A 13,719-nucleotide genomic window follows, 5' to 3' on the forward strand; every position below is an offset into this window, starting at 1 on the left:
ATTACGATTAATAATAATAACTTCATTAACTACACCACTATTTCATGCATGCTCCTGTATACATGCAGTCCATCATCTTAATTATCATATAAGTCTATAAGCTGTAACAGAGCTTCAGCTGTAAGCTAAATTGGCGCGTAATGAAGTGGGGAAAGGTAAATGGAGCGAGTAGTATATCCATATGTAATGGGAAGAAATAGTCATTAATCTTTAAGGCTCGTTTTCCCGTGAAGCATGGCTCCCGTGCGTCTCTCGTGTTGCGTTCACAAGTTTGTAGGATACGTACAACGCGAACGGTTCTACACCCAATAGTGATATAAATAAATACTTATAGTTTTTTTTTAGATCGCAATTGATGACATGTGTTTGACGAATTGATTTTCTTCATAGCTTCATACAGTGCATTCTTAGTCAAGCCAAACAATAATATTTCTATCGGGCAGGCTGTAGTCTCCATTTAATTTCGAAGCTTAGATCTTTATAATGATTACAACTATTCAACTGGATCGTTACCCCATTATTAGAGCCCTTTTAATGACCATAATATAACATTTTTTTTTGCAGTACAATAGGGGAGCGCTTGGCCACGATCTCGCCTGATGGTAAGCTGAGATGTGGCCTAAGATGGAGCGCGCTGCCCTAGAATGTACCTGTTCACTCTCCTCTTGAAGACCTCCATATTGTACTCGTCGGGGAACATTAAAAAAGTTGGCAAAAAATTCGTAGACCAAAAAAACGGACTAGGCATTTTAATTCGACTAATCCCGTAAGAATTTTAATAGTAGTTGTGACACAATAATTTACATCTATTTATAATGTTTTAAGAAATTGAGGAATAAACGCGATAAATGTATGGTGAAGTGACTTTTTTATTTTATTACAGCCCAATATAGTGAAAGTTATATATATAACAGAAGAATGATATAGACTAATAATAATTAAAACAGTATTGTTTCACGGCGATCCGGGGACGATTTTCGCCGACATTTTACGTGATAATTAATGACTAACCTTTTGTTTTGTGCGAAATATGAAAATGTCACAATATATCTTCATCTTGACTTTTGAACAATGGCCTTTGTGAGGATTTGTTTAGTTCTGTGTAATAAATGGGTTTGCAACAACATTTGTTTTTAGGGCAAGAAAGATTAATAAAAGTTGAATATTTTTATTTTATTGTATGTCATCAGATACAGAATATTATATAAAAGATAAATGAATATTTATAAATAATATAATATTTGTAAGCAAGATGCATAATCAAGTGAAATGCTTACTCAGATTTCAAAAGAAAATTTTTCTTTGCATTTAACTAGATCTCTTTAAGAGCATTCGACTCCAAAAAGATTTAATAATCTATTCTGACATGTATACAGGCATTCGAAGCCAGAGGGACAGACCAGGGTTAAATTCCCACCCAGGGTAAATATTTGTGTGATGAACATAGATGTTTGCTCTGTGTCTGGGTGGTTTATTAAAATGATATATGTAATACCAATCAACTCCACCACTGACACATAGAAAATACAACATTATTAATGATGTTACCTCCAAGCCTGCATAAGATAGCGTGGTACACAATTGACCCACAAACCCAATTCAATAAGCTGACCAACATACGGACACCTCATTCTATACGCAAACAACGCTAATAGCACGGAAATTAAATATCGTGAGCTTTGATGGTATTATTATAAGGAAATAAGTTAACGTTTGAAGTAAGGAACTTGAAAGGTGGCTGCCTAAAAGGAATACTTAATATGTTTCTAATAATCTCGTGGTGAAGTAAATTGGCGATTTGTCCTCTTGTTTCTATATATAATATAATTGCGATTTGTGATGAATTATGAATTATGTACACATAAATCTTCCACAGTTCTTGCAAAAATAAATATTTTATTTTATTATTATTTGAAGTAAAGTAAAAGTAAATGTAGCAATGTTATGAATTGTTTCTTTAATTAGTGAATAAAAAATGGTTTAAACTATATAAATGAATCCAATAAGAGTACAGAAGCTATAAATTTCAAGAGACATTTAAGATTAAAATTCTATTTCGATTGTGACTACAAACCTTCCAACATTCACCATACCATATTATTATACTGTTCACGATCTTAACTCAATTTCTTAACTAACATTAATTTACATACAGTTTCTTCATTGCTAGCACATGCATAATTGCGCTCGATTCAATCGCTCAGACTGACCACAGCTGACGTCAGCCACTTGCTCATATTTGTATGCAAATATTAATCTCATGTGAAGCCGTGTACATGTAAATATAGGGCGGCTTGTCAATTTGTCTGCCCCTCCGTCGCGTCGGAGTGACACACATCGGCAGATTAATCTTCTACTCATTTGCTTTATTGGCTTTTGTACGTGAGTTTCTTTGTATATTTTAGTTTTTTAAATAATAAATATTTGGTACGTGGTATACATGTTTAACACACAACCTCGCTCTTTAGAGCTTTAGTTGTTTTTTATGTAATTCGCTCTGCCTCTCTTTGGTTGTCGGTCATATGTCACATTAGACTTTAAGAATGATAGATGGTTATGCTCTTTAGTAATAAACTATTTTCATATTATTTGATAACCTAAAATGGAAAGTCTAATAATAGATTTTGAATGCATTCTATGTGATTGTTATTTTTAGTTATTGTTTCAATAACAAACCAGTAATTACGTAGTTCAAATTAGCATAAAAATTAAAATTTAAACAAGTTAGTCGGGAAACTTCTTAAGTTAGAGTAGTTTCGTAGTTCATTAGTTTTAAAGCAGATTGTAGATCACGGTAGATTTTAACCTATTTAAATTTTACATTAAGGAAAGTTTAAAGCTTTCTTAAAAATATTAACTTCAATAAAAACAAAGTCGTAAAGAGAATTAATGTAAGTTTGAAGGTTTATTAAGTTACCTGTAAATATAATATCTCTACAAAGCAAATGGAGAATTTATTGCCTGATCATAACATAGAATCAAACTTTACCAATAATAACATCTGTATCATAATAATAAGTGAACGATAATTTATTAAAAAGTTTTTTTATTATCGTAAACAATTTTCGATCAAACGCGTCGAGATTTATTAAATTCCTAACTTCAATGCCTTATTTAATTTTCTCATAACCTATTACTGAGGCCTTAAAAATGTAACATGCTCGGAATATGTACTTTCCATAATATATGACTTGCTCTCGGAGTCGAGTTAACAATATAATCATTTGAATCCTTTAAAAGTTAAACTTATAAAGAGATTGCGTTTAAACTCCGTTTTCTTGAGTTGATATTAAAAGTCAACGATGCCCTTTAAAAACTCGAGTTAATCAGACTGAAACGTTTGTTGTGAACTCAATTCCTTGTAAAGCTATAATCACTTTAAAGTCTTCTTTGCTATTGCAACGTAAATATCAGCATCGTTGACATTTATTTTGGTTGATAGTTTATGCTCTCTCAAGTAAATTCGTCTGTGAAATTGTGTTGAGCTTCTTTACTAAATTATTATTACTTGTATAAAAGGTCATGGGTTTAGGTTCAGTACATAAAGAGTAATTTCCACTAGAGTAAACAAGATCGTGCCAAGAAAATTTTAGATACTCTCCTTCTCCTTTATGCATTATTTTGGTTTCAGCTCTGCAATGTTGATTGAATATAGGAATATGCTAACTATAGTGATCTGTGATTTAAATATTGGGTTGCAATTATTAAAAATAAATGTTTGTATTTGTATTTTAAATGCCCAGCTCTTTACTATAATATCAATTATACCATTACTGTGAAAAGTGTAGCTTAGTTAAAAATTATTAATATGTAACAGCATTTTTGAGCCCAAACTTTAAATTTCTTTTTAAGAATCTAGTCTAGACTCTAGAACACTCGTTACTACACTATCTTAAATTATCAGAATCGGTAGAGCTCTTTCGTTGATTATTGAAAACATATAGTAAAAACTTTTAATTATAGTTATTTTCTTATGATATGTGTTTACTGCTTATATTGAAAATGCATGATATATCTGAAAAAGTACCAAAAAGTTGTTATTTAAGGAATGACTAAGCCTCTTGTTCATTCTTATAGGTAATTTAACATTAATAAATCGGTCCAGTGTTTATAGCGTAAGATACACTCTTTACAGTAGTCTCTATTTATTTAGTAAGAAAATCCATATCGGTTTGTCTGATGTTCAAGGAAATATATAAGTTCATCTAGAAAAATATATTTTAGTTCAGTAGGACAGTGAAGTCCACCCTTGCCCTAAAAGAAAATCGATCAGGAAATCAGGAAATGACTGTAGTATAAGTAGGTATAGATTTTTCGCTTTCACCAGGTCACTCGGGACATCAATATTTTCTGATAGGCTGATAATATGTTACTAGCTTCCGCCCGCGACTCCGTCCGCGCGGAAAAATTAAGAAAAATTAAGATTTATTTTTTTCTACGTATTTTTCCGGGATAAAAAGTATCCTATTTTATGCCCAGGATAATAAGGAATAATTATACCAAGTTTCATCGAAATCGAACCGTTAGTTTTCACGTGATGCCTGAACATACAGACAGACAAAAATTTTTTTAATCACATATTTGGGCTTGGTATCGATCCAGTAACACCCCCTGCTATTTATTTTTTCAATATTTTCAATGTACAGAATTGACCCTTCTACAGATTTATTATATGTATAAGGTAGGAAAGTAAAACAAAAAACACAACTCCAATATTCAATATGTTATTTAATCCAATTCTGACAATATGACAATTTATGAATATTTACACGATATGTACATTTTTACACTAACTGGTATACAAATGTTTAACTTATTCGCCTTGCGAGAAAACTACCTAAACTTAATAAATTCATCGTTACAACCCCAGGTCGAAACACGTCCGTCCACAAAACTTTACACATAACCTCACACCTAATGTTCACTCGCCGCGACGCCAAGGAACCTCGTATACGCGCCCAGTGCCCGCGCAACACATCAATTTGACATTTAAATAACATCGAGATTTGATAAGATATACGACAGCTAGAATGACAGGGCTCATGTCACTCAGCTGTCGGAGATTATACACGTATGCGCTTACACAGAACTAATCTATAGATACAATCAGAGTGTCTTCCTCGAGGAGCGACTGGGAGGGCTCGCGCTGGCGGCGAGAGGCCCGCACTCAGAGCCTCGTGTGCGTGAGGCCGTTTGGCGTTATGAGCGGGGTCAGCGTCGACGGCCGGCTGTCCAGGTGTAGCGGCTCGTTCACCGCCATCGACTGGGACGTCATCGCGGTGGATGCCTCGGATCTAGACCCGCCAATCCCCGGAGCAGCCTTTCTTTTCTCGTTGGCGGCTCTAGCTTGCGCCCGGGCTGCCCCGGCACCTTTCTTCCGCGGTATCACACTATTTTCCACATGCAAAGCCGCATTCACATCCTTCCCGGCGGCGCACGTACACGCCTTCAGGAAGCTCTTCTTGAAATTATCCGACAAGAAAGCGTAAAGAATAGGATTCATAGCCGAGTTGCTGTAGCTGAAGCAGGCGGCGACTAGGAAAACGGTAATTGTTATGCGGCTCGCACACTCCGTGGGAGGGGAATAAATTAGGGCTACTTGAAACGTCCAATAAGGAAGCCAACACAATACGTATACCGCTATAACCGTTAACACCAGCCGCGTCACCTTCCTGTGCGAGCGTTTCTTTTCTTTGGATTTATTTTTCGGGCCCACAGTTTTCAGCTTGCGAATAACGAGGCAGTAGAAGATGAAAATGAGTGTTAATGGCGCGGCAAAGCCCAATGCAAATGAGTATAACGTAAAAGTCCTCGATCCTTTGTTGAAGTCACGTTCCGGCCACACGATGTTGCAAGATACCCCGCTCTCGGTGGGTATCAAGGTTGTGTACATAAATATCGGCGTCATGACGAGAGCGGACGCGGTCCAGGCGGTTGCCGCCACGATACGAGACACGAATGGCGTCCGAAACCGCGGCGCGGCGATCGGATGACACACCGCTATGTATCTATCGGCGCTCATGATGCAATGGAAAATACTGCTCGTGAATTGGTTGATTCCGGTGGATATCATGTAAGCTTTGCACATGAACCTGCCGAAGGGCCACGCCCCACGCGACATGGTTATGATGAGGAAGGGTATGCCGATCAAAAAGCATTCATCTGCGATGGCTAGATTGACGATGTACATGTTGGTTACTGTTTGCATTTTCGAGTAGCGCAGGACGACGTATATGACCAGAGTGTTACCCAGAAGGCCCACAACACACACTATTGCGTACAGGATTTGTGTCACCACATACACAACTGGCAGATTTATGTTGGGGCAGTTCTCGAAAGTGCTATTGAAGGTGCCATTTTCATCGTACGCGTAGTTGCCGTTCCCGTACATTTCTACTTCTTCTATCTCCATTGTTGCACCGTTTGTCTGTCCGGTTAATGTAAATTGTTGTCTACTTCAAGTTTTTTACCTGCAAAGAAAGGAAATTAACATTAATTATTATATTTATGATAACCTGTTTTTATTATGAAATTAAAAGAGAAGGTTTTTAATTACTTTCCATGTGTGTACAAGTTTTTTTAAGACTTTCTATGGATATCGCATACACGATATAAGAGAACTTATAGAACCCATCAATTCACATTTCAATACCACATGATAATTTCTATACCTATGCTCGTGTAATAATCGCTTACTTAAACTCAGTGTAACATAATTATTGAATAAGAATAATGACTATTTTACTTGACGCATAAAGAATATCAAGTATGCATAAAATTAATTCTAAAATATGCATAATATCATTTCAAAACACGTCCAAATTTATGACATAATACGAGTGACCTGAATTCCTGATTCTCACAAAATCACTTTAAAATAGCGATTGTTTTCTTTGGCCTTTTACCCTGATTATACGTCAAGATTATTAGATTACCCTCGAAAATGTCCGAAGAATTTCCATAGGACCATTTCAACTTTTACCAAGTAGCTCTTATATAATATAATTTTATATTGGACGCTGTTCACTTACATTTTGTTTCTGTTGCTTATAATAATAATGCTGCTAGGCGCGCAATGGATCTGGAACAAAATAAGATTATGTTAGAATTTGCATCTTTTGAATTGCGTATTAGATGTGTATCATTTTTCAGTGCTTGAATTTTATATTACATTTATTCGCTATGAAATAAATATCAATCGCTGTAATAAAGTTGATATTTCTATAGTCTCAAAGATTGAAAGTTAATCTATGACACTTTTACTGTCTTATTAATAAATTAAATTTTACTTTCTTGATCCATAACTAAGATATAAAGTATTAAGATACACAGAGAGAATAGATCTCTAGCTATTTTGGTTAACATAAACTAGTAAACTAAATACAGATACAACAAATAGACCAAAATTGATCCCCTCAACAAACTTGTATTTATTTTCCCGAACATTCTGGCAACAAATTATGTAATGTTCTCCAAGAATTAGTTAAATACCTATTTGTGGTTGTAGACTGGATATTTGGCAGTCAAGCCTCGGTGTTTACAAGGTGTTCCGCTAAAATAGAACAATGGGTGAGTCTGTACGTTTGATGGCAGATAAATAAAGACGTATTAATAACGTATTGTTTGTTAAATATTGTCTGCACGCGTGGGGTGAGACATGCTGCTGTCAAATAGAAAATGAGAACCGATTTGGTGTATGTTCAACATTTATTGATCTACATGTTAATTTGTCATAGTTTAAAGCTTTTCAAATAACGCTATTTTTATAGAGCCTTATTATTTTGAAATAAACCATTGAATTTTAATGAATATCTACGAAATAGTAATACATCACATTTGATCCTCATTAAAATAATTTCTCTATTAATAGAGCCGAGAACGTTACAAGAGCCTGTTGCATAAAACTTTTTATCCAGCCTATATGCACCTGAGGGAAAACTCGGCAGTAAAAAAAACAAGGCAAATCTATCGTAAAGCATTCTCTAATGAAATTAAAGACTTTTTAACGATTTTAAACGCGATTTATTCATTATTACAGACTTTTTAACGATTTTAAACGCGATTTATTTCCCGACGTTTCGAACACTTTACAGCGAGCGTGGTCACGGGGAGACATCGAACCCTAGAAAATACTATGCATTCTCTAATGCTTCGCTTTATAGCACTCTATGAGTCGTCTAATTAAGATGATGTTCATATATTGGGATAGGAACTTGAACTCTGAAGAAGATGTTAGTGTGGCTACATTGTATGCACACACTAGAAGCAGTATCTACAATCCAATCTACTGGACAAAGGCTTTTGTCTACCAACAATGTCTATCAAGTGTTACCAGCCTTTGGCTTCAGAGCAAAAACAACCATAATAAGTCTATTCTTTAAAAATTTATAACTAAAATACGAGTATATACTTTCTTCTTATCGCCTTGCTTTGTCCGTATATCCATATCGTGGTACAATCCATCGTCTTATGAATCGTAGGGGCATTATGAGCGAGTTATTCTTCTTTTGCAAGAATGTTTACACATTAGATATAATATGTATTGTGTTTTTGTTGATGTTTATTCCGTAGTTGGTGAGTTTTATTAAGATAGATTTTTTTATTTATATTTGTGACTTCTCAACTGGTAAGACTCAAAGATCCTATATAGTGTACTAGGTTTCCGCCCGCGGCTTCGCCCGCGCAGTCAAAGAAAAACCCGCATAGTTCCCGTTCCCGTGGGATTTTCGGGATTGCGTCATTTTTCCGGGATAAAAAGTAGCCTATGTCCTTTTTCGGGTATCAATAAATCTCCATACCAAATTTCATGAAAATTGGTTCAGTAGTTTAGGCGTGATTGAGTAACATACAGACAGAGTTACTTTCGCATTTATAATATTAGTATGATTATTTATCAAAGCTTACAGATATATTTTGAATGAATATTCAGGTATGCATACGGTCAACATGATAATATTGTGAAGTCTCAACCAAGCGATAAACCTTTAGCCCACTAAAACTTTTGAATGAAATTAATAACATTTGTAAAGTTTGCAAATAAATGGCTAACGAAATAGAAATAGAACTTTTATTATGAACTTATAAATAAAACCATGCGGTTTCATTCATGTTTATCAATAAACAAGATATTTGCGTTCCACTACACGGATCTAATGCCGTATTTATATTTACATTTATTTAATTTTAGACACGAGGGGCCATTGTTATTACACACTATAAATACTCAGCTTATTGTTCTTGGCGAGAAGATTTCATGCATCATTTTACAAACCGTAATTATAAGTTATTTATCACTATTTGGAGTTGTGGAGATAAATTACAATCGTATAATTAATTTGTTTACTAATATTTTGACTTGAAGTAGAAAATTTATATTTGAAGTGCTTTTAACTATTTAGCAAAGCAAAGTCGCTTCCCGCTGTCTGTTCTTATAATATATGCCTAGACCTGTAGGTCCTGATTCGTATCGTTTAGATGTGGTTTCTTTAAAAAGGTAGAGTAGTTCTGGAATTTATACCGGTTAGGCCGTGGGCGGAAAGCTAGTAGTACATTATAATAACAAAATAATAAAATATAATATAAGAGATATTACCTTGGAAGTAACAGCGTAAGTGGCGATGTAATAAAATTGATTCTAGACGCCGTGTCGCATCTGAAACAATAAAAATAAATTGCTGTCAAGTATGAAATATCATTTGAGGGAATTCCACTTGATGGAGAAGGAAATAGGTCAATTTCGTATTGTGCTAATCGAAGATGTATCAGTATCAATATGTTATTATTATTTAATATTGAATTCATTGATTTTTGTTTATTGTTGAAGTTATTGTACCTAATATTAAAATATTTTAGAACAGCTCACTTTACATGATAGATATTATTATAATTCTTATTAAATTTAATCTATCTCTCTAGAAAGTTTTCTTAATTTTTTAAAAATTAATGAATTTCGGTTAAGGCGCGTTTCATTAAAATTTACATAAAATTATTAGTGCTATAATGATTTATAATTAAAAAACATCAAAAATAACAGACTATATTCGAGACATAAAACCGTTTTTATTTTCTGAGTAATTTTATTTAAAGTTTGTTGGAATTAATCAATGATGAATTTTTATTAATTGAAATTGGAGTTTTTAGTTCATAATTGGTTCTAATAATTTTGTTAAAATTATTAAACGAATAATGTTAATTTTATAGTTAATAAGTAATAACTTTTATAAAACTAAACATGAAATATTAATGAAAATAATGACTTGTAAAACTTTCATGGAATATAATATATTTAATGGTTATATAATTGTTTTATATAGCATTTATTGCCTTCTATCATTACAGTTCTTTCACTAACAAAATACAACTTTCAATATTTTTAATAAAAAAAAATAAAATCATAGAGATTTATTCAAATAGAAATAAACCAATGAATGAGTGTTTTAAAATAATGTTAAATACACTGGAATGAACAGGTTTTTTGCTTTGTTTCTGAGTCGAATTTATCAAATGAAATTGAGCGCATTGCCTACCGAAAAAGCTATCCAACTGAAAAACTCTTTGTAAACAAATTGACATCGAAATTTATCGGGACAAAAAGGGCTGTCGATGAAAAAATCTAGTCTTTTATTTGAGACTCTACACTACTGTTTCAAGCCATAAATAATTTGTCTTTATATTGTGAGTTGATGAAAAGAATATTTCACTTTATAGCCAATAAAATCGAACGGCATCAAAGCATTTATATTTAAACTGACACATGGCCATGTATTGTATATAATACAGATAATAGAACAACACTGATATAAAAAAAGAGAAGTATCCGGGAATGTATTTCATACGACATCGTATGAAGAGAACATAGTAGATACAAAAAGCAACATTCCTCCAACTTCCGCATTCACTATGATCGTATCATCGTAATAAATAAAATATGTTTTGCGAACAAATACAATGAGGAAAACTTACTTAAACAACTAAATTTAACAAAGAAGTATGTTACAACTCTATCGTCATAACCAATTACATGTAATAATAGGTATAATGTATGAATATATTGAGATATTGATATATCTAAAGATTTACATAACAATTAATGATGAATTTTTCAAACAAGTCAGGGACTGTTCTAAAATAAGACCAATAGTAGGATAAGTAACGACTGTTGATGTTCGTGCCGTTCCGTAATTCCCTAGAACAATAAACACAGCACAGTAACGTCACAAGCGCCGTAAATTATACATAGTTGGGAAAAACAAAATGATTGGTGTACGTTGGTAGTGCGTTATACTGTAGGCGTAAACCTTATTCATGAAGGGCATTACAATAATATTGATGCTAATGATCAATCGCATGTTTTAAAATATACGGAAAAGCTAAAATATACATAATATTTTATTCCTTTAATTTATTTTATTGTTCACTTCCTTTTATGATCATCATCATCATCATCATCAATATACATATAATAAAATTCTAGAAAAGTCGTGTCTGTACAATCAAAATATATAAAAAAAATTAGCAGGTGCTATTATTAAATCGATCCCAAATCCAAAACTGTAGTTAAAAAAATTTTTGTCTGTTTGTCGGTTTGTCTGTTTGTCTGTTTGTCTGTATGTTCGTGCACGCTAATCTCAGAAACGGCTTATCCGATTAAGATGCGGTTTTCACTAATATATTGTGGTAATCTTCATTTAACATTTAGTGTTTATTTCATGTCAATCGGTTCGTAAATAAAAAAGTAATGACCATTTAAGTATTCACGGCGAACATTTGCTAAGGCATTCTATACACTGTACGATAAAACGTAAGTTATCTGTTACAATTATTATTCCTGTAAATGTCCAAGTGATCATATCGAAAGTGCCCAAGGGTGGGGGGTGGGGTTGGTCAAATTAGAATTATTCTTACTTCTAGGTAAATTTTATACATAAAATGTCCTTTAAATTATGTCGTATTATATTTTTAACCCCCGACGCAAAAAGATGGGTGATAAGTGTTTGACCGCTAGGTATGTGTGTCTGTGTGTGTGTGTCTGTTTGTGCCACCGTAGCTCGCTAACAGGTAATCCGAATTAGATGCGGTTTTTTTAGTTAGGCAGCATATTTTCCGACGCTGGTTCTTAGATAAAGTGTATCAAAATCGGTTCATTCATTTATTATACCTAGGTATATTATTATAGGGGTAAATGTGGGAATGAAAAAAACGAAAGTTGTCAAATATAAGTACCTAAGTGATATATTAAATGAAAGTGAACGACCTATCAGTAACAAATCGGTTCATCCATTTATGGTATAAAAGTTATAAAAGTAAAGGTATAAAAGTGGTAATAAAAAAATGAATTTGTCAAAAATATACTCAAGTGACATATCATATGAAGGGGCATGACGTGTAAAGTTTAATTAGACATGTTTTATCAAAATCGGTTCATCCATTTATTATACCTTTTTATGGGTAAAAGTGGGAATGAAAAAAAAAAACGAATGTTGTCAAATATACCCAAGTGACATATCAAATAAAAGTGCATTACGGGTGAAGTACACTTAGTTATATTTTTATCCAATTCGGTTTATCCATTTATTAGATTACAGCGGTAAAAGTGGGAATGAATAATGTGGTCAAATAATATACTGAAGCGGCATATCAAAATATGAAAGGGCAACGTGTGAATTACAATTAGTCATATTTTATCGAAATCGGTTCATCCGTTTATTACATTTAGGGCCTTTTAGGGGTGACAGTGGGGATAAATAAACCAAATGGAGCATCAAACTACAGGATATGACGTGTACATATAGGTACAATTAGATATGGTTTACATCAAAATCGGTTCTGCCATTTACTAGGGATGGAAAGGGAAGGGTTGAAAGTCTGTGAAAGAAGAGGGGATATGGGAGCGAGAGGATAGCCACACCCTGGAAATTTTGAACTCTACTCAAAGCTACATAGGCCTGGCCCTTGGCAATATTTTTTCCTAAGTATACCACTTCTTTTGCCACTGTGGTCCATTACAATTTGTGCACGGTTACGGCCCAACTTAAAAGATGTCAAGGAGCAACAAACTTATAGATATCAATATGATGTAGGAATGTAATATGGAGGTAGAGGTAGGTCTCGCTCACTTGAAAATATTACATGAAAATAAGAAACCGAAAGGAATAAATAATTATTTTACAAACTTCCCGACGATCTTTAAAATTAAGTACCATATATGTATTTTGATAATGAGGTATATTAAGATGATGTTGGCATGGCAGCCCAGATGACTTTGTTTTTTTTTATAAATATTTAAAATGGTATTTATTTTTAAAAATCTTCGGGAAGTTTGTGAAATTATTTATTCCTTTTTCTATGTATGCACTTTTCTTCGTAGCGCTGTTTTTTTTTTATTTAATTTTTATTGCACGGTCTAAACGGTTTAGTTACTACCTACAGGGGTGAGACAGGATTCAGGAGAGATCTGATTTGGATTTTGTGCTGGATTTGATAAAAACTGAGTATCGATTAAGCTGATCAGTTGCTGCACGATACATAGTTAAAAACATCCATACAAGGAAGGAAGGAAAAGAAATTTGCTCCCCTCCCCCCTGGTGCCTAAAAATAATATGACATAATTTAAAAGAAATTTTACGTAGAAAATTAATAAGTATTAATAAGTAATAATTTTTTTTGTTTTGTTTAGCTCAGTTTAGTAATAAATTTTACTTACAGTTCTTTTAATTATTT

General features: G+C 33.3%; 1 protein-coding gene across 2 annotated transcripts in view; it reads right to left on the reverse strand.

The window, feature by feature from the left end:
• Positions 1-4,708: 4,708 nt before the first annotated feature.
• Positions 4,709-13,719, reverse strand: part of LOC123691516 (somatostatin receptor type 2-like) — a 110,478-nt gene continuing 101,467 nt past the window's right edge. For both annotated transcript variants that reach the window (XM_045635979.1, XM_045635977.1), the window contains 3 exons: positions 9,593-9,652; positions 7,032-7,081; positions 4,709-6,470 (listed from right to left, as the gene is read on the reverse strand). In XM_045635979.1, coding sequence (XP_045491935.1) covers positions 5,168-6,412 — 1,245 coding nt within the window. In that variant the 5' untranslated portion in view covers positions 6,413-6,470; positions 7,032-7,081; positions 9,593-9,652 and the 3' untranslated portion in view covers positions 4,709-5,167. The remainder of the gene's footprint in view (positions 6,471-7,031; positions 7,082-9,592; positions 9,653-13,719) is intronic.

This window comes from Colias croceus, chromosome 4, assembly GCF_905220415.1.
Source record: "Colias croceus chromosome 4, ilColCroc2.1".
Lineage (NCBI taxonomy): Eukaryota > Metazoa > Arthropoda > Insecta > Lepidoptera > Pieridae > Colias > Colias croceus.